Source organism: Rhinichthys klamathensis, unplaced genomic scaffold, assembly GCF_029890125.1.
Source record: "Rhinichthys klamathensis goyatoka isolate OS25496 unplaced genomic scaffold, OSU_Roscu_1.1 h1tg000056l_1, whole genome shotgun sequence".
NCBI classification, from domain to species: Eukaryota; Metazoa; Chordata; class Actinopteri; order Cypriniformes; family Leuciscidae; genus Rhinichthys; species Rhinichthys klamathensis.
In genome coordinates, this window is record NW_026606601.1 from 3,381,255 (window position 1) to 3,406,184 (window position 24,930).

General features: G+C 38.9%; 1 protein-coding gene across 2 annotated transcripts; it reads right to left on the bottom strand.

The window, feature by feature from the left end:
• Positions 1-255: 255 nt before the first annotated feature.
• Positions 256-23,843, bottom strand: LOC130083575 (hyccin 2). 2 transcript variants are annotated; one of them, XM_056248655.1, is made up of 14 exons: positions 23,741-23,843; positions 23,540-23,640; positions 16,583-16,724; positions 12,989-13,043; positions 12,668-12,772; positions 12,253-12,432; positions 12,078-12,158; positions 11,204-11,319; positions 10,736-10,831; positions 10,373-10,489; positions 8,056-8,143; positions 6,823-6,973; positions 6,470-6,601; positions 256-1,564 (listed from the first exon to the last, which is right to left on the bottom strand). In XM_056248655.1, exons 4-14 carry the CDS (start codon positions 13,034-13,036, stop codon positions 972-974), a joined length of 1,707 nt encoding a protein of 568 aa, XP_056104630.1. In that variant the 5' UTR covers positions 13,037-13,043; positions 16,583-16,724; positions 23,540-23,640; positions 23,741-23,843; the 3' UTR covers positions 256-971. The 2 variants fall into 2 exon arrangements, with proteins under 2 accessions (XP_056104630.1, XP_056104631.1); XM_056248656.1 differs by lacking the exon at positions 6,470-6,601 and having other exon boundaries at positions 23,540-23,840.
• Between the last annotated feature and the right edge of the window lie 1,087 nt (positions 23,844-24,930).

The window sequence follows — 24,930 nt, forward strand, 5'->3', positions numbered from 1 at the left end:
TGTTTCAACTAATTCAGCCTCGGTGAGCATAAGAGACTTCTTTCAAAAGTGTTTTTTTTATTAATCTTACAGACCCCAAACTGTTGAATGGTAGTGTGTGTGTGTGTGTGTGTGTGTTGTATTATTTATTTATATATATACACTGTATGTATCTCATATTAATAATAAAAAATGTCTGCCATATGATAACCTAACATGCAGTCTACTGCATTGATCCCCATATAAAATATGTTATATGAAAAAACAAGACTGCACTCCCATGAACAGCACATTTATTCACCATTCAGCAGATAGCTTTCTATCTCTGTACAAGCAATATAGATTCTGTTAGCATATACTCTTTCTATAGTACAATAATCATTTACACAAATATACACAATTTAAAATATAAACCTGTTCCAAAGTACAACATATACTGTTTTTTTTAGCATTTCATTGAGGCAGTCCACACACAATGTATTTTCTATGATGGGTGGACAGCACAGGCAACAGTAAGCTCAATCAGCACAAACCGAAAACGGTGACATGGAAGAGGATTTCTTCAGGACGACCTACAGTACAGCTGGGTTGGATAAGACTCTTTGGATCATGCACTATCAGGCCTTTCTCGATGCACTGACCATGATTGTCGGTTTTTGAAGTTCATTGCTCTGATACAGTAATGTTTGTTCCTACTAACACCATGTTGTTATTGTTTGTTTGTATGGCACATTTAAAACAGTCTCGGATCATGTACACTTGAATATGTCCTTTGTGCAAAACAAATATTTCCTCCACACCGAACCCAAGTGCATAATGTAGTGATCAAATAAAAGTGTATGAGCGCACCCTCATTCGAACACATTCACACACACACATCATAAGACAACATGCTTGTACGCATGCACGTTAACATTTCTGCTTCTCTCTCTCTCTCTCACGCTTTCTCTCTCTCTCTCACTCATGCACACACATAGTCCAGCAAAATCATTCTAGACCTGGGAAATAATCTGCATATTAAAACTGGATGATCGAGACTGTTTGGACAGTGGGCTTCCAGAGGAGAACGGACTCCCGGGGGAAAGGAGATCCTGGCTGCGCGCCGCTTGCCCAAGACGTTCCTCTTGCAAACTGATGGCTGACAGATAGTGAGCCCTGTCTGCGCTGAGGCTACCCAGCGACAGGCTATCTGTGGGTCCCGATGAGCCGTTGAGGCCAGTACAGTCAAGAGACTTGCTTGAAGACGTGCTGCTGGTTTTGGGTGGCGCACCAGCAAAGGGAGAGATGTAATGCGGGTCCAGAAAGCGTCGAGTAGCGCTGGGACTCGGGCTGCGGCTGCTCTCTGTGGTTCGGAGGCTGACGGCAGGGGGAGGGGACTGGTGCCGTTGGTGGAGGCTTCGGAGCGCGGCTCTGGTGTCGGCCGACGCGCTCTCCCTCAGCCTGGCTCCCGGATCTCGGGAAGGTCGAACGCCAGTTATGACCCAGTCACGTTTCACGCTGCTGGGCTGGCTGCTGCTGGAAGCCCCAGAGGAAAATCCTTCATCTGGGTCAAAAGAGTCCTCTCCACAGCTCACACCGTCGGCATCTAATACACAGCGAGGGGAAAATGAGGCAGAGAAAACAGAATGTTGGATTTTGAATATCTTGGAGGAAATACTAGCGCTTGCAAGGCAGCAAAAGAATAGGGTTAGGTGAGCTTAGAGGTAAGCTCTGGCTTTTGGATCGGTCTCCGTGAAATGCTGCATCTGACACTCAGCACGCATCTTGTGTTAATTCTCCTACACAGGCTCACAGCCAGTAGAAAACAACATGGCACCGTCTTTGAAGTGTCAAGCTCCAATTACACCAGTCTTCATTCGCTCCATTCACTTATATTCATACCAATGTTTAACGAATGGACTTAATCAAAATGCTCTAGACATCATAAAACCTTCCCCCTCTCCCCTGTTGTCATCGGCCCTCAAACCAGTTCTCTTCAAAGACCGCTATCACCTCAGCTCCCCTGAAGGATCTCAGCAAGAGACTGTGTCTGCAACCCTCAAAGACAGCATAGGAGACCAGACGGCACTACCCATTTGGTCAAAGACTATAGAGATAAACTTCCAACACACAAGGACATTGAATTACCCACAAACTTTCCCAAATGTTTCTAGTATTTCTCCTGTGTTTTATATATGTCCCTATGTTTTATTAACCTAGTAATGATTCTTTAGTTATGTTAGAGTGACTTCAAATGTTGAAATCCAAAGATGATGTATCACTGCTTTAAAGTTTTCAAATCCCCTCTTTCTTGGGAATCAAAAGAATCCTATTTTGTTTTTTGTTTTTTTAAATCAATGGTGTACAATATGTTATGATAAATTGCATCATAATATTTTTACTATACTTTTGTGTAAAGACTGCACAAATTCTCCATGCCACCATGAACATGCAAATGGGGATAAGATGGAACAAAGACTTTCTCCCGGTCATCTTTGATTGGTCACCTCACCAAATGGGTGTGAAGTGATAGGACCTTTAAGAGTGTCCGATTAGTTCAGATCTTTGCTCAATCTCTTTGAGACAACATCTTCCTGTCTCCTTGCGGCAACTTCACCTTCAAGTCAATTTCTTTGGCTTCAACGTGGACCACCCCAAGAACCCAAACGAACGCTTCAGCGCACTCCTGGCAAAATCATCAAGAATCTCCTGCATCTGGACTTGTTCAGCAACCGAAGTCAATGCAAGTACCCGTTCGCAGTCTTTAGATGCGTTTCTAAGTTATTGTGACCCTGATTCTCTGATGTTTCTTGTAGGTTGTGGTTAACTGATCGTAATCTTGCCATTCTCTTTTCTTCTCTCTCTCTCTTTCTGTGTAGCCTACCATAGTTTTGTTTATTAGACCATTATATCCACGTTTTATTGTCTCTGTGTTTGCCACTCACAAAAAGATCAAAGTCACTTAAACATCTTGATCTAGCGATACCTATGCTATTACCTTGCTAGTACTTTAGTTGGAAAAGGTTACTCTTTCTTGGCCGGGAAGATAATTTATTTCCTAGAATTGGTAATTGATTATGCTTTCCGTTCATTGGATGAACTGATTAAATAATTGTACTATTAATTCTGCTAGTCAATTCTATAATTAATTCAAATATTTATAATTAATTAATAATTTGTTATGATTAATTATGTATATATACACTCACCTAAAGGATTATTAGGAACACCTTTTCAATTTCTCATTAATGCAATTATCTAATCAACCAATCACATGGCAGTTGCTTTAATGCATTTAGGGGTGTGGTCCTGGTCAAGACAATCTCCTGAACTCCAAACTGAATGTCAGAATGGGAAAGAAAGGGGATTTAAGCAATTTTGAGCGTGGCATGGTTGTTGGTGCCAGACGGGTCGGTCTGAGTATATCACAATCTGCTCAGTTACTGGGATTTTCACGCACAACCATTTCTAGGGTTTACAAAGAATGGTGTGAGAAGGGAAAAACATCCAGTATGCGGCAGTCCTGTGGGCGAAAATGCCTTGTTGATGCTAGAGGTCAGAGGAGAATGGGCCGACTGATTCAAGCTGATAGAAGAGCAACTTTGACTGAAATAACCACTCGTTACAACCGAGGTATGCAGCAAAGCATTTGTGAAGCCACAACACGCACAACCTTGAGGCGGATGGGCTACAACAGCAGAAGACACAACCGGGTACCACTCATCTCCACTACAAATAGGAAAAAGAGGCTACAATTTGCAAGAGCTCACCAAAATTGGACAGTTGAAGACTGGAAAAATGTTGCCTGGTCTGATGAGTCTCGATTTCTGTTGAGACATTCAGATGGTAGAGTCAGAATTTGGCGTAAACAGAATGAGAACATGGATCCATCATCCCTTGTTACCACTGTGCAGGCTGGTGGTGGTGGTGTAATGGTGAGGGGGATGTTTTCCTGGCACACTTTAGGCCCCTTAGTGCCAATTGCATCGTTTAAATGCCACGGCCTACCTGAGCATTGTTTCTGACCATGTCCATCCCTTTATGACCACCATGTACCCATCCTCTGATGGCTACTTCCAGCAGGATAATGCATCATGTCACAAAGCTCGAATAATTTCAAATTGGTTTCTTGAACATGACAATGAGTTCACTGTACTAAAATGGCCCCCACAGTCACCAGATCTCAACCCAATAGAACATCTTTGGGATGTGGTGGAACGGGAGCTTTGTGCCCTGGATGTGCATCCCACAAATCTCCATCAACTGCAAGATGCTATCCTATCAATATAGGCCAACATTTCTAAAGAATGCTTTCAGCACCTTGTTGAATCAATGCCACGTAGAATTAAGGCAGTTCTGAAGGCGAAAGGGGGTCAAACACAGTATTAGTATGGTGTTCCTAATAATCCGTTAGGTGAGTGTGTATATACACTCACCGGCCACTTTATTAGGTACACCTGTCCAACTGCTCGTTAACACTTAATTTCTAAGCAGCCAATCACATGGCGGCAACTCAGTGCATTTAGGCATGTAGACATGGTCAAGACAATCTCCTGCAGTTCAAACCGAGCATCAGTATGGGGAAGAAAGGTGATTTGAGTGACTTTGAACGTGGCATGATTGTTGGTGCCAGAAGGGCTGGTCTGAGTATTTCAGAAACTGCTAATCTACTGGGATTTTCACGCACAACCATCTCTAGGGTTTACAGAGAATGGTCCGAAAAAGAAAAAACATCCAGTGAGCGGCAGTTCTGTGGGCGGAAATGCCTTGTTGATGCCAGAGGTCAGAGGAGAATGGCCAGACTGGTTCGAGCTGATAGAAGGGCAACAGTGACTGAAATAACCACTCGTTACAACCGAGGTATGCAGCAAAGCATTTGTGAAGCCACAACACGCACAACCTTGAGGCGGATGGGCTACAACAGCAGAAGACTCCACCGGGTACCACTCATCTCCACTACAAATAGGAAAAAGAGGCTACAATTTGCAAGAGCTCACCAAAATTGAACAGTTGAAGACTGGAAAAATGTTGCCTGGTCTGATGAGTCTCGATTTCTGTTGAGACATTCAGATGTTAGAGTCAGAATTTGGCGTAAACAGAATGAGAACATGGAACCATCATGCCTTGTTACCACTGTGCAGGCTGGTGGTGGTGGTGTAATGGTGTGGGGGGTGTTTTCCTGGCACACTTTAGGCCCCTTAGTGCCAATTGGGCATCGTTTAAATGCCACGGCCTACCTGAGCATTGTTTCTGACCATGTCCATCCCTTTATGGCCACCATGTACCCATCCTCTGATGGCTACTTCCACCATGTCACAAAGCTCTAATCATTTCAAATTGGTTTCTTGAACATGACAATGAGTTCACTGTACTAAAATGGCCTCCACAGTCACCAGATCTCAACCCAATAGAGCATCTTTGGGATGTGGTGGAACGGGAGATTCGCATCATGGATGTGCAGCCGACAAATCTGCGGCAACTGTGTGATGCCATCATGTCAATATGGACCAAACTCCCTGAGGAATGCTTCCAGCACCTTGTTGAATCTATGCCACGAAGAATTGAGGCAGTTCTGAAGGCAAAAGGGGGTCCAACCCGTTACTAGCATGGGGTACCTAATAAAGTGGCCGGTGAGTGTATATATATATATATATCTTTTGAGCTAATTTGCTACATGTGAATGTGGGAAACTCAAGCACAGAGGAAAATGTTGTTGAACTCTGATGAGATGATTCAAGAATCACAATTCAATGCGTAATTTCACTACCGTTCAAAACTTTAAGTTCTAAGAAATTAAGTCTTATTCAATAAGGATGTATTAAATTGATCAAAAGTAACAGTAAAGATTTTTATAACATTACAAATGATTTATATTTCAAATAAATGCTGTTTTTTTTCTATTCATCAAAGAACCCAGAAAAACTTTCAACTTATTTAAAAAATTTAACTGGTAATTAATTATGACAAGGTGGTGGTACTCAATTTTGAAACACTGTACGATCATTCCAACATGATTTGAATGCACCAAAAGAAGGCCACTCACAATTCAGTATGCAAATATTATTACTATTTTGAAAGCATAACATTTTATCAATATAAATCTCAGGGGAATTTCCTTTTAAGAAATTTAAGATGACAGTGTAGTGCACTACAAAATTGTCCACAAACAATGTTTGAATGAATCTGTTCATTAAGTAACTCAAGCTAAATGAATTTCAGAAATGTGTAGAGAAGATCATCTTGCCTTGCAAGCACTGTAAAGGGCTCTTAAAACGAAATTGATCACAAATGAGAGGATTAAACACAAATGATCACAAGGTATGTGGAGACACTAGTAACAGACAGGAGGAAGTTTCCATGCAATGGGGTCACTTTAATATTGATAATAATAATGGAAAATATTAATGATAATGAACACTTTCTATGGTGAACAAGGGCAGGGCTTGTGTAAGGACTGTCTAACACTGTGACACCGTGTAATGGTGAGATGTTCCTGAGCCCTGCCTACCACCTTGCAAGGTTAGGTGAATGGTGCACTTTATCCGCCCGCATGCCACAGGATTGTCTGGTCTCTCCGGGGGGGTGTATCGGCTGGGGATGATGGAGGCGTAGAATTCAGCCATGGTTGTGAAATCAAAACAATCTGAGATGAAGACAGTGAGCGAACTAAACATGATGCTGACAGAGGGAAAATTTCACACACAAAAATGGCCTCCATTTCCTGAAGCTTGAATGGATGCAATGAAGGGACTGATGAGGATGTCATGTTAATATTCTCATTATGATTTTAATGATCATGAAGGAAATAAATAAGCAGAAAGCCATCAAAATAAAAAGATTGGTATGTGTGTATATTTCACGTACCCTCTCGTTTCCAGCGGAGCCGACGAATGGAGGCGGCAGTGACAGCTGCCTGTGAGATGCATCTCCCGGTATGCGTTACTTCCACCTCCAGAAGGTTCCGCGAGCCCTCCGGAGGACGGGACGGAAGTGAGCGACTAATTGCATTTGCCACCTGAGGATCAGGGGTCAACGTAATGCAGTGAAATATTACATTTCCATTAACAATTACGATTTAAATGTTGCTCTTGAAAGACATTTTCTTGTGGCAAAAACCACAACTCCAACTTCACTAGTACAGTACAGTATATTTTCAGGGTAACAATTAGAGAACAAGTTAAATTAAAAAATTGTCATGAATTTTAATAATTTAATTACTTGACATATTTGTTGTTTTTGCTCATTTTGCTTCAAATGGCAGCAGCGCTTTGAGCTGTACTCCACAAGTTTGGGTAAAACCTAGGCTGTGTCCGAAATCACCCCCTATACCCTTTACATCACTATTTAAAGGGACAGTCATTTGTAGTGGTGTCCGAAACCATAGTGGACATTATCAAGCGCACTCATTCAATCCCATAATGCATCGCAAAAACGAGTGTACAACTGATGTACACTCAATGGCTAGAGAAAACCCATAATTCACAGCTGAATCATCCATCCATCCAATTTACAAATGGCTAGTCCAATGTGGGTACTGCGTAATATCATACAATATTACGCAGTACCCACATTTCACGTACCCACATTTCACGTACCATATTTTATAATTTAATTATAAAATATTAAATTGTTTAATTAAGGTTTAAACATGCTAGTTAGTTCCATGACAGAGTTCAAGATAAATATTTTCATTACTGCTAGAATTAAAAAGCAAGCACAAATTTCGCAAAAGCGCCAGCCCTTTCGAATTCGCTTTCATTCACTCCTTTAAGTGGACTATATTAGTGGAGTAACATAGGGAATAGTGAATGAGGGTATAGGGGGCGATTTCGAAGTCGAACACAGCTCTGATGATGATGATGTTCTTGCATAAATTTAGAATGATACAAGAGCATTTTGTGGATTAATGGAAGCAAAAACATCTGTTCATGAGATTTGAAATTGGTTTGAATTTGATTGGAAATTTGCTAATTTGATTACTGACAAAAAAAATATCAGACGTCTCAGACTTTCAGACCCCACTTTATATTTCCGTAAGTGTACTGTAACAAGAGCATTTCACATCATACAATGGTGTGCAGACAGCGGATGACTTACCAGTAATGGCTGGGCATGGAGGTCTAGCTGTGCTCGGTAGAGGATGTCATCCAAAGCTTCCCTCCCCAGATCCCACTGCCCATTATAACTGGAGTTGATATGAGAGAGTATCATTATGCAGATGAGATCATTAGCACACCACTCAAACCGTTAATTGAGAATTAACAGGAATTAAATATATAATACATTCCTTCTCTTACTAATGCAAAAAGAAAATAGATCTGAGCGCTGCTCAGAAATACACAACCATTTAATAGTTTGGGGTCGATAAGACTTTTAAATGTTTTTGAAAGAGGTCTCTTATGCTCACCAAGGCAGCCTTTATTTGATCAAAACACAGTAAAACAGTGCATTTTTCAGCATTCAGCAGAAATTATGCAACATCCAACATGACATCATGACTTTGCGTAAACATACACGCCACTTTCAATTCAAGTGGCGTGTTATCTATACGCATTTTGAGCTATCCGCGTGTATGTCCACGCCGAAATCTTTTGCGTGTATGTCTACGCCATTAAATGTCCGAGTGATTCCGCGTGTATGTGTACGCCGTTAAATGTCCGAGCGAAACGAAGCAAAATCTATATCTACATCTGTGGAGCGATATTTCTTTTCCTAGGATGGTAGGAGAAGACTCATAAATGGTATTAACCCCAGTGACGGGTAGGTTTAGGGACGGGGTTGGGGTAGGTCATATATTTATATATACATAATACAGTAATATAATGTTAAGTCAAAGGCGTTGATAAACACGCTGAAAAGCGATTATGCGTGTTGATAGCACGCCAAAAATGAAAATACGAATTGGCGTGTCATACATATGCCATTTCATGAGATCAGTCTGCAACATCTATATCAAATAACCCTCTTATTAGAGAAGAATAGCAGCATGGAACAAAAAACAATTAACTACTTGTGCTATCCACCTTATTTTGCAACGCGGAAGTAAATACGATGACGTACTTCCTTTTAATGTGTTAGACTTCCGTTTCGCTAGCTGGTAAGAAGCCATGTTATGGGAGCACGCACAAAACACTATTAAACACCGTGATGGTTAATATTTATCACACCCGCGGTGGAGGGATGAAATGAAGAAGTGGCCTGACATCTTATGAGAACATTTTCAATTATTTTGTGTTGTGACTCGGAGTAGACGGTCTTATATGCGTGTCTCAGCAGCTCGTTTAACAAATGCCATATCTGTATATGCTGTGAGTTAGGGTTGCTTATGACGTTCATATGGGAACGCAATGTACATTTCACCAGATTTGTAACGTAAATAATCTATAAACCTACGCCACACAGGAGAATACATCAATATGCTTCTATATATGCAAACTGTTCATTTATCACGACTTCAAAATAAAAGTTTTTAAACCCTCACGAGTTTGTGTGTTTTGATGTCCACATGTTATTATTCAAGAAATTACAGTGACTGTAACATTGCTATCGTAAAGAACTGGCCAAATATTAAAGGGATGCTCTTCCGTTGGTCTGCCATTAACGAAGTAGAAAGAGCAAACGTATGGGAATTTTGGCGGTTTCTCAAAAATGTGTCGCTCAAATACACACAAGAGAAATACATAAACTACTGCTGCCTTTTGAACCCTAATAACGTCATTTAACGTGTACCATTTCTCATGTACTGCATCGTGTCACATTTTAAGCATGTGCGTGCCGTGCAAAGAACTCAAAATGGTGATTGAATGGTTAATGCGACAGATACACAGTTAACTATTTGACTAAAACATAAAAATAACAAGCAACTTGCATTGTCAGCGTGTTCACACATTACAATGATGCTTTTAACCAAAGCCGACGCATTTCTTGCAGCGCAGATAATAAGGTGCCCCACATCCACATTCAGTTCTGGTGCGAATTATGGTCACAACTTAATCTTGCAGGTATTTTTTTACGCTTGAACCAGCTATTATGGCAAACCCTAAAGCCGCCTTTCCACTGCACACGACAAACGACAGCCGTTGGACCGGAAGTCATTCATTTCCAATGGAGAGTCGTACGGGAGCTGAGGGGAGTTCCGATCATATGCGTATGCGGAAAATTCGGATCCGATTTAAGCTTTGGATCCGTTGAAATCTCTGAACTTCTGCGGCTAGACCGTATGCGACCGGCCGACTGGATGTGATGTATTCTAATCAAAACTATGAGTGTGAGGCTAAAATTACTAATATTTTAACTCTTTAATGTTATTCTGTAAATGCTATTTCTGTAAAATGTCGGTTATTAATAATTAAGGTGAAAAATAATGATAATGAAAAATAAGGTGGATAATGGAGACGCAGCTCAGAAAACTTACATGGCATGGTAAACAGCAGTCAGCATCTGCACCATAAACTCCGGCTCCAATCGCATACGGTAATACGGCTCCTTCCACGGCTTTTGCTGCTGCCGCGGGTAACCGCTCACACACAGCCTGCATAAAGAGAGAGAATAGAGAATTTCTAATGACATGTTTATTCGGAGGTCTTTATGCTAATGCTATGACCCACCACAGAAATCCTTTGCTCTCTCTCTCAAAATCAATATTCCCTTTAATCCATTTAATCATTCCATCTCTGCTTGTTCCAGCAAGACATTTCAGAGAGAGAGAGAGAGAGACAGACAGGCCGAGATGTTCCCGGATCGTTAGCAGAAAAAGGAACTCATGCGCCCCCCTTACCGCGTGCTCATTCTGCAAGCCGATTGATGGGAGGACGCAGGCATAAAGACCACGGCTGAGTTGTAGCAGAGCATTAGAAAAGACAGCACCTCAAACCTGCAAGAGACACAAACACACACACATAACCCCCTCTGACATCTGCATAATTTTACATCGACAAATCAGACAGCGGTACATTATGAGTCAGTGACTGTCGCTGTGTATCTAGCCAGTGGAATGGGTAATAACAAATCACACTACATATGCACAGATCTCGCTGTCAATGCTCCAGCAGTGGTTTAATGAAATAAAATGCTGAGATACCATTACAGCCAGCAGGAAAAAGTAACAGCTGAGTCATGGCAATAAAACAGTCCAGCGGGCGATAGCGCAATTAATCAGAAGCCCAGGAATATTCCACACATCAAACCTACTTCCTCCACAAGGAGGAATAAGTACAAAACCCCAGTCTGACAAGAAAAAAAGCACCTGTTCTGTGAGGTGAACGTCTCTCTCTGAGACAGCAGGCCGCTGTACACCACCCGGATGAGGTCGTGCTGGTTCAGGGCTCCCTCGGTTAACGCCATGGACCCCAGGCTGGATGGCTGCATTAAACATAAAAGTATCCAACTTTAATTAGTCATTCGTTTAAGCCCTACAAATTAAAAAAGTTTTTTACAGCCTTAAGTTCAATGGAAGCATTCTAGATAATATGACTTGTGGAATTGGACTTATTTTCATTGGCAGAGCATGTAAACAAGTGTCAGATGGAGTGTATCCTGCTGAAAAAACATCTTAACCAGTCTAAACTGGTTTGCCTGGTCTATTGACTAGTTTTAGAGGAGGTTTGGGCACTTTTCAGATGAACGAACTGGCCTCACAGCTAATCCAGATAGATACCAGCTTGACAAGGGTGGGGGACCATCTTAAAAGAGCTAAGCTAAGGTATTATTATTTAACTATTAAACTAGCTCTTATATTATGTTGCGGGTCCAATCGACCCATTTCCGGTTCCAATTTATGCCCGGTTGACCCGTGCATCTCTACTTTTATGCAAAATAATTTCGCTGCATCGAAGGCACACATTTTCACCAGTTCATGCATGTTCAGTTCTATGGGATCGAACCCATGATTTTGCCATTGTTAGCGCCATACTCTACTGTTTGAGCTTAAGAAAAGCACAGAGCAGACAGTTTAAAAAAAAAAAAAATTTGTTGTAATACTGTTATATAATATACATATTTTCTCCTTTTTTGTTAATGTGTGAGTAAATGTTAAAAATTTCATATGATTTTTGGTGAATTGTATTGAAATCAATTAGGGTCAATTTGACCCAGACCATAGTTTGTATTTTACTTCATACCTCATGGTATATTGAAGGCTTAGAGAGAGTTGGTATGGTGAATGACAGCAGCTTGGAATTTCCTTTACTGTCCACAATTTCCTGTAACAGATGATGTACACATACCATATGTCATCTTTAGATATTGAATTTCAGGAAATGACAAGTAATGCTAGCACATTAAGCAATCTCTCACCAGGTTATAGATCCCCAGTAGCAGGGCTTCCACGCAGCCATTGCGGTAACGCTCTCTGCTGGCTGAATGACGCAAGTACACCCAGATGAGTTCAGGAAGGAACTGCAGGGTAAACTGACGCAAACCTTCCTCTGAGTGCCGGTACAACTCAAACAACTGATGACACACCGGAGCCAGCAGCTAGAGAGCAAGGAAGAAAAAAAAGAAAGTGATTTAAAGTGTTAGAGACAGTATGGGATGGACACACGCACTGAGGGGAACACTCCTTTGCGACATGAATTAATTTACACAAGGATGAAAAAACAGATCAAGATATTAAAGACAATACAAAATTAAAACTCATCACCCAACACAAGAAAATAACCATAACATTTTTAATAAAACAGAAATCATTTCAAACACTTCATGATTGTACCTCACTGCAGGGCTGCTCCTGAATAACAGCATAGAGAGCAGGTACCAGAGCTTTCTTCAGACGCAGACTGCCAGAATAGCTGCGGATTTGCTCTTCAGGTAAGGTCTAAAGAGGAGAAACGGTGCTTGGCATGACTAAGCAGCCTGAATCGGCCTGGAGTTTAATTAACTTTAGGCTGAAATATCCCTCCATTATGTTCTGAGATTCCAAATGTGGTTAATGGGACATTGCGCTCGGATCACTTGGGAAGGGAGGACTTAATTTGACTGAGCTATATAAAAAACACCATATTAAAGCCTGGGAAGATGTCAAACTTCTCACCTTGAACTCAGAGAGCCATTCCTCCACCACACGCTGTGAGCTGAGCATGGTCCTCCTGACAGAGAAAATAAGGGAAATATGAAAAAAGTAAGAATACATGTAAAGAAAATGCATATTAGTACCACACTTGAAGCAAAATCATGGCCCAAAATTTAATTTGCCACACCTGTCAATGTCACTGAAATCAGAGAATTTGCCAGGCAATTTCTTTTTCTCATCGACCATGAATATATTTTGCATTATTCCATTAAGTAATGCAAAACAGTTTCATGGTTGGGGTTGAGGTCAAATTTATGTTTAAATACCATCGATTAGTTTTTTTTTAGACAAATATAAAGTATATCTACACTACCTTTCAAAAGTTTAGGGTCAGTAACATTATTTTTTTTAAAAGAAATTAATACTTTTATTAAGCAAGGATAAAAGGTCCCATTTCAAATAAATGCTGTTATTTTGAATTAACTATTTACCAAAGAATCCTGAAAAAAAATGATCACGATTTCCACAAAAACATAAAGCAGCACAACTGTTCTCAACTTTGATAATAAGAAGACATGTGTTTTAGAATTATTTCTGAAGGATCATTTGACACTGAATACTGGAGTAATGGCTGCTTCAGCTTTGCCATCACAGGAATAAATTACATTATACATAATATCAAAATAGACAAATTTTAAATTGTACTATTTGACAATACTGTATTTTTTATCAAATAAATGCTGCCTTTGTGAGCATGAGAATCTCTAACCAACTTCAAACTTTTGGAAGCTAGTGTACAAATGAATTTTTTTTTTCTGGTTTGCTGGTCTTAGTTGGTCTCCCTTCTTGGTTACGCTGGTCAGTCGCCTGGTTTTCGTGGGGTTTGGTCACTTTTTAGTAGGGATGAAACAGTTACTGACTTGATGATAGTATTAGCCGACAGTCAATATTACCGTTTCATAAATTAATTATCAGTAAAAAACAATATGTAATTTTTTTTCGCCGCTAGGGGTCGCTAACCTCTTACAATAACAAAGGCGTAGGTTGATGACACAGTGATAAGCGGAATGATGGGACTTGTTTTTTAACATGACTGTGGTATGAAGCAGGGCGTGATTGCTAATGATAGACAGATTTCAGCGCCATAAGCGAGTCCCGCGGATTTAAAGGAATGAGAACATTTTATTCTACCGAACTAACGTACCCGCAAGTGCTGAATTACTACTCACACAGGTCAGTTTATTTGCTCAATTAAACTTGTGAGGTAACGCAGCGTTGTTTCACTTGGTCTACACTATCATACTAAACTGCATTTGAGTATGTTGAAAGTTATAATGTTATTCTATGTGTTAGTTTGTTGGCTGTATGAGACTAGCAGTAAGCTAGATTAACATTAGAATAGCATACTGATCATATTCTAACATTTCCTCCTGTTGAGCTATATAACATTGATTCGTTTTATGTGCATTTGCTCAGCTGTCTAATAAAGAACATGCAAGAGCAGCGTCCCTGTCAAGTCGAAGTTTGTTGCAGACGTGAAGCTCTCGGCATCTCGAAAACGCCACACTGATATTGATCCTCGTTTTAGTTCTCCTTTTGTCCCAAAGTCTGCTTGCCATGGTCCATAATGTTTGAACGAAACAACAACAGTGTGCCGCTAGACGTTACACGCTACGCAGTTGTCCAGTCCACATCTGTCACCATGGTTACTATGGCAGTACAAGCGGAAACCAGGGATAACGCGGATATTATGTCATTGACAGGCGACAAGTGAACAGGGACGGGCACTTTTTAAAATTATGAATTTCTCTGAATTTACAAATTCTTGGAAACATTTAGGATAATATAAGTACACAATTGAAAGAAATATATAGGCTAACACTGTGCAAGTGGTTTTTGGATATTTTGATAAATTCTTACATATTGTACCTTTAATTACCACGAATTGAAAAACTCAAGGTAAAACAATACTGTCCAGCATTAAGCGAAGATAAGCAACAGTCTCACGCAGGCGCAGTATTTCGTTTGGTGTGAAAACATGGCGGAAAGCTGTGAGGTTTTACAAGAGTGCTGAAGATAAATGAATGTAGGAATTTATTAATTATATGAATGCATTTCTGAAGGAAACTGGCGGTCTTCGGAAAAGTTTTCTTCTTACCTCCGTGTTCGCAGCGCTGCTTTGTTTACAGAGGTTACCAGAGAAACAGCTCTATTTCTGCTGTTCCATAAGTGCCACCTACTGGCAGAGAGTGGATTTTCAGAGAGTTACATTTTCATTCAACCTGTATGCTGCTCAACAGGTTAATGGAAAATAAGCTAATGTGCATTCTACAAATTTAAACCATGTGCAAATTCATAAGTCAACACCATTGCAGAGTATTTTCTCCTTAAAACTGCAGTGAAAAAAGAGACAGTTTAAAAAACGCGGTTTGAAATCGCCAGTGTTTCTGACGTCACAAACTACCTTGTAACCAATCACGTCAACATGACGGCGGGCTTTAGCATATCATCATTACTCAGCTGCGAAGCTGGGGAATCTCAAGAGTAGCCAGGTTATCCTGATATATTTTTCTGTTGCTATAAAATAGCTATATAACGGGTGAATTGTGCATATGATCTATATTACAATGTTATGATGAACTATATGCCTTTCTCCAATGACGTTCTAAGTTGTTCAAAGCGTTTTTAAAGATACTGATTTTTAGAAGGCAGCTGTCTGACTCTGAGACGGCGAACGGGAACATGGTTTGTGTAACATTAGCAACACATTAGAAGCTGTTTGATAACAGTCAAGCCAAAAGCTAATTATATTAATTACCGTTATGTGTCTGACGTTGTAGAGAGCGATACATAAAACGCATTACCATTCTGATACATTGACTTGTGAACGACCGTGTATGAGTGAGTGGAGGCGGGGCTCATTTGCATATTCATGGATCCACGTATACTAAATTAAGCAAGGGTTTAGTAACAAGATGGCATTAATAAAAAGTTTCACAGGAGAAACATTTAAGTATTCCTTTTTGGTGATCAAAGATGAGTTTGAATGGATAAAATTCTGAATGTGAGGTTTCAACTTTTTTGTTCATTTAAAATCTGGACGTCAATGCTAATGTTATTATTTAAATGTTTATGCAAAAAAATGCATAGTGCTGCTAATTTTATTTGTTGGTTTTCGACAAAACTTGGTGAAATTAATTAAGTGTGTGTTTCAGTACTTTTTGAACATTTCCAGCTCATTTTAACGATACCGTGATAATATTGATAACTGATCATTTTGGTCACTTTAATCGTGACATGAATTTTTCATTCCGTTTCATCTCTACTTTTTAGCTAGTTGGGCTAGGAGACCATCTGGCTTGGCTGGTAGACCAGCGTTTACCATCTAAGACCAGAAAACCATCTGATTTAAGAGTGTTTTTTTTAAGCAAGGTTGAGTTTCTTCAAAGAAACCCTGGAAATATAAGATGGTTTGATTTGCTCAACATCATTTGATCATTCCATAATTCCCATTTTTTCATTTGTGTTATTGTATTACCATAGTCTTAAAATCTGCAAATTCGCCAGTACTTTCATTTACTCCACAAAACCATTTTAGTGTTCATTGTGGCTCACCTGACTCAAACCCAGCTCACAAGTGTAGACAAGGAGAGATGTGGCTCAGATTCTCCATGCCTCTTGATCTCTGGTCAAACAGCCGGCAGATAAAAAGAAGACGCACACATCCCGCTCAAAATCTCCATTAAAGCTCACACACCTGCCCAACACACAGAGCATCACAGTTACTACGACAACTGTGGGCTCATGTTCCAAACTGAGAGCTTAATAGTGCAAACACACGCAGGTGTTGCCCCATGCAGGCCTAATACAGGACGTCTGTGTTTATGCATGTTTGTGTGCAGCTCTTAAAATGGCAGGCTCTGCATATGGCAGTGTGACGGTGAGGGGGAGTGTGCTCTGCTCTGATTAGAAAGCAGTGCTGTGCTGGTGGTTTGGGAGGGAATCGGAGGTGAATAGAACAGATGCTTTACACGCTAAACAAAATCCTACTTGTGCTGTGAAGACATGACCTAAGATAGCCTAGAGGAAGCAGGGCTAACTGCATTACTGTACCACTATTGTTGTACTCTATTTTTCGCTTCATTTAAAGCTTTGTACAGGCACCGTTCATCACTGAATGTTGCAACTAACATAAGAAATATATAAATTCATATAGGTTGAGACATTAGCAAAAGTGTAAAAACAATATGCTTTCTTAATAAAACAACTATTTGTATGCCACTACACACACGGCCGCATTAACAATAGGGCTAGGCGGGGCTAAAGCCCCGGGGCCCGAGCAAGGAGGGGGCCCGTGATTGGCTGTGGAGTAGATACTAGCCATCTGATTGCCAAAGCCTTGCCACGCAACGCCCCCCACAAATTAGCCCTGTTATTTAGTGGCGCTTTGCCGAATATTCCATTCATTATCATGGAATCATTATCATTAATATTATAGTGACCGTTTGCAAAGACCCGCCTTTTTTAGTTACTGTGTGACAAGCCAGGCGGCTCTCACGAGTCACGCACATGATCATGTTCTCACTCACGCAGTGAAAAATACATCGCGGGGCAAAGACTACACCGAGTGACTACGAGAGAGAGTTCAGAACAGCTTACTGTTGATATGAAACAAAGTCTCAACTTTCAAACATTGTCATTTAAGTAATTTAAACAATACCGTTTTCAAGTTCAAGTCCACCTGACAGCTTTATTGTCGGACAAAATTGCGTATTCGGCGTTATGATTGGCCAGGTCGCCTGTCAATCAAACCCCCGTGGGCAGCAGGGCATGGTGAATTGAAACGTCACGTTTTAATTTGATATAACAAATACATTTATTCTATAAAATTGAAACGTCACGTTTTAATTTGATATAGGCTAACAAATACATTTATTCTATATTTAACTTGTGAACGATCTACCTGCTGCTGCACGTAGGCTGCATGCGCCTTATTAGAATATACGCATCAACCAATCAATCGCCCTATGGCAAGCCCTCTTAACATTTAAAAGCTAAGTTTGACTATCCAGAATTAACATTGTAGATATCAACAACTTCTTTCTGACTAGTCGTAATTACATTTTGGATAGTTGGAATTGTCATTCAAGATATCTGTAACGTAATTGTGACTAGTCGAAACGACAGATAGAGATATCTGTAATTCAGTTTTGACTAGGCAAAACTGAATTACAGATATCTGCAATGACATCATTGAAAACGACATTCAACTCGTCACACATCTTAAATGACAATTGCAGATATCTGTAATTCAGTTTTGCCTAGGCAGAATGAAAGTTAAAGATATCTCAAACGTCATTATAACTAGTGCAAATTATTGTGCATGATGTAATTTCCCCTCCCCACCATAATCAAAAAAGAAGTGGGTTAATTTCCTTATTTGGAAGAAGAAAGAAGCTGCATTGGCTTTAATCGAAAAAAAAAAAAAAACAATAAAAAAACACCAGAAAATGTTTACATGTTTCCAGCATCACACAAATTGTATTCATTTGCATTAGCCTGGGGGTCTCTCAAAAATATTGGCAACATGCAATGTTTGCCATGCATTTCTGTTTATGACCATGCTTAAAATTAGTAGATTATTGTTGACGAAAGATTTATGCTTGAGAGAGATTCACACTAATTCACTTTAATGAAGATGCTTACATGCATGCAATTCTTGCCATGGAAGTGCAATAACATTTGATTGATTGAACTTCCTTAGATGAGAAAAAACAGTTCTCAGATTAGTTTTTTTTCCCACAGTAAAAATCTATGATGAGCTAACAGCATTAAAAAGACGATTAAAAACTCCTTCACCCTCGACATGGTGCTAATTAAAAGTGAACAGTTAACAGGTGCTATGTGATTTGATGATTTGAACAACAACACGCTCTGCTCCCGCCTAAAGTGGGATGCGGCCGAGCCTAATTTGCATACAGATATCTGCAACGTCATTTCGCCTAGTCAAAACTCTAATTCAAGATATCTGTAATTACATTTTGACTATAGGCAGAATGAAAGTTACAGATATCTCAAATTTCAGATATCTCTAATCAAAATTCATTTTAAGATATCTATAAATTGATAATAGATATCTACAATTAAATTATGACTATCCCTAACTCCAGTTTGAGATATCTACAATGCCATTTTGACTAGTTATAATTCCAGTAACAGATATCTACAACATACTTTCGCCTAGTCCAAACTTAATTTAAGATATCTGAAAAGGAACATGTAGATATCTTGAATTGAGGTGAATTAAAGATATCTTGAATTGGAGTTAGTACTAGTCATAATCAAATTGTAGATATCTTAAACTGGAATTACAGATATCTACAATTCAGTTGCAGATATCCGTAATTCACATAGTGGATATCTGCAACTGAATCGTAGATATCTGTAATGACAAACCCCATACAAATGAATGGCAAAAGTGATGTCATTTGTCCTAGGAAGAATGTCTTTGTGGATATCTGAAATGACAATTATGGATAGGAAGAATGTAATTGCAGATATCTGAAATGTTCTTTTTGACTAGGCAAAACTGAATTACAGATATCTGCAACACATATCCAGTCTAGCTGTTAAATGCTAAAATGGCTTGCCATAATCGCCTCCACTCTTCACTTCATTCTAGACTATTCTTAAAACACATGCGTCATCATCGACCCCACAAATTTTCGTAAGTTTGATTATTAACTTGATGGATGTATGATGCTTTTTGTGTTTGATCAAACTCTATTTAACTCTTGGTTTTGAGACCATGGTGAACTTGAGACGGTTTTGCACAGCGCACTTGAGTTCCGACCCTGAGTTCTTAAAGTGACAGAAGCTGCTAATAAAGCTGCTGTCGCCATTTGTGTCAATGATGTTAATCAAACATCAGAAATAAAGTAATTTACTGCCCTTGACTGAATCACTTTTGTAAAATTAATAAGAATGAATGTTGAATTTATAGTGAAAACTATGTATTATTTTATTTGATTACTTTATACAATATAATATTATTCAGTGCTTTAAGTTTTTCAAGTTGGTCGATTTCTTATGTGCCTTTGTTCTATTGTTATTTGTGACTCTTGTCATCAGTAAGCTTGAGATTCTTTTCTTAAGCTGCTATTATTTTTTGTGATATTGAAATTGGTCTCAAGAATTATGAAATTTTAGTGGCATAGAATTTTGATATGATAAAAAATCGTATTAAAAGTAATATAACTTAACTGTGAAGTATATCATAGATGAATAAAATGACTCGTATAATGATAGAACATTTAGCTCATGTAGTTGGTGACCTAAAGTGGTGGTGGGGGGGCCCTGCAGTAACTCATAGCCCCGGGGCCCAGTGAGCTCTTAATGCGGCCCTGACTACACACACTGATTAAGTCCTACACTGTACGGCAGATAGACAAAAAAAAAAGTTAGTGACAATTTTTGAAAGACTTCTAAGAATTGTATTTTTTTGCAGAAATTTGTGTAAAATTATCTGCAGGGTCACGAAGGACAAGAACATTTTTATTAGAGCTGCGTGATTATGGATAAATTGAGAATCACAATTTTTTCATTTTTTTTTCAAATAGAGATCACGATTCTGAACAGACAACTAAATAAAATAATTTACAAGAGGTTCTGGCATTTAAAATGTAAAAAATAAAGTAAAAAATTCTGTCAAAACAGTTGACACAAGTAACATAGCTGAAAATTTCACAATTTTTCCACATAATGACATCACATGATGCTTGGTAAGGTAACATGGTTTTGGGATAAACCTTTTTTCAGGGGGTATTTGGTTAGTAACATCAATTTTTTGCAGACATCAATAAAATAAAATATTTTCTTATTTGAAAGAAAATTAAATTTATTCTACTTTTATAAGGTATTTGTATTTTGATATAATTTGATATAATCTAATATTTGACTTGAAATCATATTTCTGAAGAAACTTGTTAAAAAAAATATTATCATCAATGGACATGAAATTTAACCTAAATTATAGAATGACCCAGTTATGCATGTGAGAATTGGCTACATGTCAACGAATGCAACTTGGTGGTTTTGGTCATGTATTTCAGCATTTTTTAATCTCAATTTTAGTCAAATGTTAATAGATTCCTCTTCAACTGTACATTGTTTTTCTTTAAATTTGGGCAGTGGATGTCAGAAATGTCCTCTGGTTTAACATGCTTTACTTCACCTAAAATAAACAAATAGAAAGTGTTTGCTTGTTTAGCAGGGGCTGGGACTCATAAATTTCCTCATAAAATCAAATTCATAATTTTTTTTCCTTAAACATGAATTTTAACCTACAATCTTGATGCTGTAACAAAAGTTCATGGACATGTTGTCAACAACCCATTCAATTTCTCCAAAAGTGAAGGTTTATCCTGAGGCTTCGAAACACTTTGAGTCAACCATGACTAATATATTTGAAAAATGCAACGTGGCTGCAACAAAATAGCAGTGAAATACTCCCCTTATTACACAGAAGCTGTAGACCTTCAGTATTAACACCTTACCTCAAGACAGGGGCAATCTGCCTGACCAAAACATTCCTCTGCTGCGTGGACGCAACGGTTAGCGCGCCTGCTCTCTCCAACCCTTGCCAACGGGTAAGAAGCTTACAAGATTCAGCGCCAGATAATTAAGTGTATACAGTCCCCTGAAGAGGTACGCACAGCCAGGCCTAAAATAGCCATTGTGAAAAGAGCTTAATGCAAAGAGAGAGGAAGAGAGAAAATGAGAGGTGATTTCACTAAACGGAGATCAAAGTAGTACACGTTCAATGAGCATTAACAAGAGAGTTTACTATGATCGGCCTGTCGACTGCAGCGGGACACAACAGAAAGGTCATTGTTAAATAGGTTGTGCAACACTCTCAACGCACTCGACTGAAAACGCACTCCAAACTGTCACAGACACACAATTTTACCTACACTCAAAATCTCATTGAACACCAGGATACGCATATCTCACGCTGTTCCCATAGTGAGGACAAACATATGGACAGATATACGAACATATGCACTCCTAGCATATGCATGCGTTTAAACACAATAAGCATTATTTTTGTTCTGACAGTGCGAGATGCGTCTCATCACTCTCAATCCTGACAAATTAGCCAGATGGTGTCTAATCTCACCAGGGCAAATCTCTGTGCTGCACAGAATACAAGTCCTTGGCAAGGGTCACAATCCAGCTCCTCTGAGATGAAAACAACCCCTTGTCTAGGGCACAAAAGGCCCGAGTTGTTTTGATTAAAGATTTACTCTAGGTTTACATCAGTGGCAAATCAAGCCCCAGTGATTGCCGCCATCCTTCCTGTGTCATTTGACTGTGGTTTTTCAGTGAACGCCGGCTTCCTGCTCTCAACACTGGTGCATCTGTGTTTTTGGGGGGGGGGGGTTGAGATTGCACACTTCATACTGCTAGTTTATAGGTGTGCCCTACTGGCATTTGATCAATTCACTTTGTGCATGAGAGTTAAAACTGATGTTATGCCAGGTGGAATAGTGCCAATGTGTGTGTGGCGCAAAGGTATCCAGAGAAGGCATATTGAAAAATGCTTTAAAATGTAGCTGAAGGCCAAGCCATTGTGTTAATACTTTAGGGTGCATGTGTCTTTAAAAGACATAAAAATAGATTATATTATGCAGAATGATGTTCTTTTTATTATTAACATAAAACCAATTCAGACCCAGAGTGGATTCCACTGGACATCACTCTCTCTGTTTGTAATGTTGTTGTTTTTTGGGGGGTTTTTGCCAGCCAAATCACAAGAGTATTAGATTGGATGCAGATAAATCAATTTATGAGTGATTGTTGGTTTTTGTCAACAACAACAGACAAATAATAATAGCCCTCTGAAATTAAAAGCATGGCAGCCAGTGACACAAGGCTGAAAAAATTATTACATCATTTTAAATATTAGCCTACAGGTTCAAAATACAGCACTAAAAGTCAATCTATGGGACTAAGTGTACAATAAGTGTAAATGCTTAGCCTGAAGTGTTTATTATTCATTTCTTTGTTTGCCATATAGTTTTTAATAATCTAACAGTGATTCATGTGTTTACAGTAATAATATTTTAGTAAACAACACTAAAATTCATTAAAGTTTTATCAAAACAGCCTATATCAAATCCATTTGTACAATCATCTAAATGTCATCTAAAACAATCATCTGGCTCAGACCCACTGTTAACTGCTAAATATATTGAAATAAATATTTAAAAAACTGTATATTGTTATTGTATTTAGAGAGAAACAAGCATTGTCGTATTTGTGTGTCCTTGGAACATAATTTAAGTCTGAACGGGTTATACAAATAATCAGTTATACAATCACACATCACATGTTGTTGTTAACTTTTTAGTGACCAAAAATGTCATTTAATACATTCAAACATTCGGCCTAAAACATAAATATAACAGAATCGGTATCATCTTCCAACGTATGTGGTTCAAATGTATTTAAATAGCCTCATCTATGCCCCACACACAGGTTTTATCAATGGTATGGTTGTGAATTACATACCAGTAGGATCTGGACTCCTCCGGATGCTGCAGATGATCGCTAGAGTCCTTGAGCAAAGCTGCAATGCGCCTTAAAGGACAGACCGGACACAACGACCACCTCTGAGATCAAGCAGAACATTACTTGTACAATCCCACCGGACCTTTACTGTTAATATCAAGGAATCGATGGGTTAAAAAAAAGGCCTTGCGTTTGCCTGACCGAAAGGTTCACTGCCGTGTTGACATCATCATGTATCTCCGCTCTCTAGCTCTGCTCTTCCTGCCAACTTGCAGCTATTTACCTGACCAATTGAGTCGCTCTGATCGAGCCCTCGCCGCGGCTGGCCAATGGCTGTGCAGTGCGGTGATTTGTGAGCTTATCGGTGCTCATCGCACTGCGCGATTATTGGCCAATCGTGTCGTGGTCTTGATCAGAGCGACTCAATTGGTCAGGTGAATAGGTAAACCGTGTTTAGAAAAAACGCACTCAGGGAAGTGTCATTTGACTGGACTCCCAGTTACTATCAAAGAAACTATTGGGTGTAATTTAAATTCCTTTTCATGTTTGCAATTCTCTTTTGGTAAAATGTGTGGGGGTCATGCAAAGACAGCAAGCCTGTCTGGGTGCTGTTGTTGCTCTGCATTTTCCATAAGGATCTGACTAACTGTGCACGAGATCATGAGACTAATAGAATATTGTCAATGTCAGGCAGTTTTATGTCCCTTTTTTGTTTTTTGATATATGAAGGTTATATCAACATTTCAAATTACTTTTATACATACCAGATAGAGAAGGGAGATATAATATTAGGGGTGAGAGCAACTTTGAACAATTATGTGTCCGCACAACATTAAAAGTTTTTGTGTTTCGATATGTGGAGTGAAGTTGTGGAACAAATTAAGTTCAGTACTTAAACAATGCCCAAGTATGACTCAGTTTAAAAAGCATTGTAAAAATATGATATTTGCAAGGTATAGAGAGGATGAAGGTTATTAGTTAGGTGATAGTTTATTAATATTTTTTCTTTTTTTCTTTTATTATTATTTTCTCTTTATTTTCTTATGTAATTTTTAATTGAAGATGTATATAAACATAGGTAAATATGTATGTTGTTTTTTTTTTTTTTTTTGGTGTGTAGAGACAAATAGATCAAAATGTTCAACCGGTTAATTAGCTAATTAATTAGTAAAAAGTAGTGGAGATGGGGTAGGATTGAATAAGCTTATGCTTCTTCCTACTCCTTTTCGGACATGTATAAGTTAAAATTGTTTTTTTTTTGTTATTAATTGTTTTTTGTTATTAATTGTTAGTATGATTGTATTTTTGTTTTCTTTTGTTGTTTTTTTGTTGGTTTTTTTTTTCTACATGTTCGAAATAAAAACTTTTCATTCATTCATACATTTTAACTC

What these genes read in the sequence shown, in the direction of transcription:
- LOC130083575 (XM_056248655.1), bottom strand. Translation starts at nt 13,036, where the DNA reads ATGCTCAGCTCACAGCGTGTGGTGGAGGAATGGCTCTCTGAGTTCAAG. An exon ending in ACGTTCACCTCACAGAACAG is followed by an intron (nt 10,832 to 11,203) that starts GTGCTTTTTTTC and finishes TGTCTCTTGCAG; the next exon opens with GTTTGAGGTGCTGTCTTTTC. An exon ending in CATTCACCTAACCTTGCAAG is followed by an intron (nt 1,565 to 6,469) that starts GTGGTAGGCAGG and finishes GCTGTGTATTAG; the next exon opens with ATGCCGACGGTGTGAGCTGT.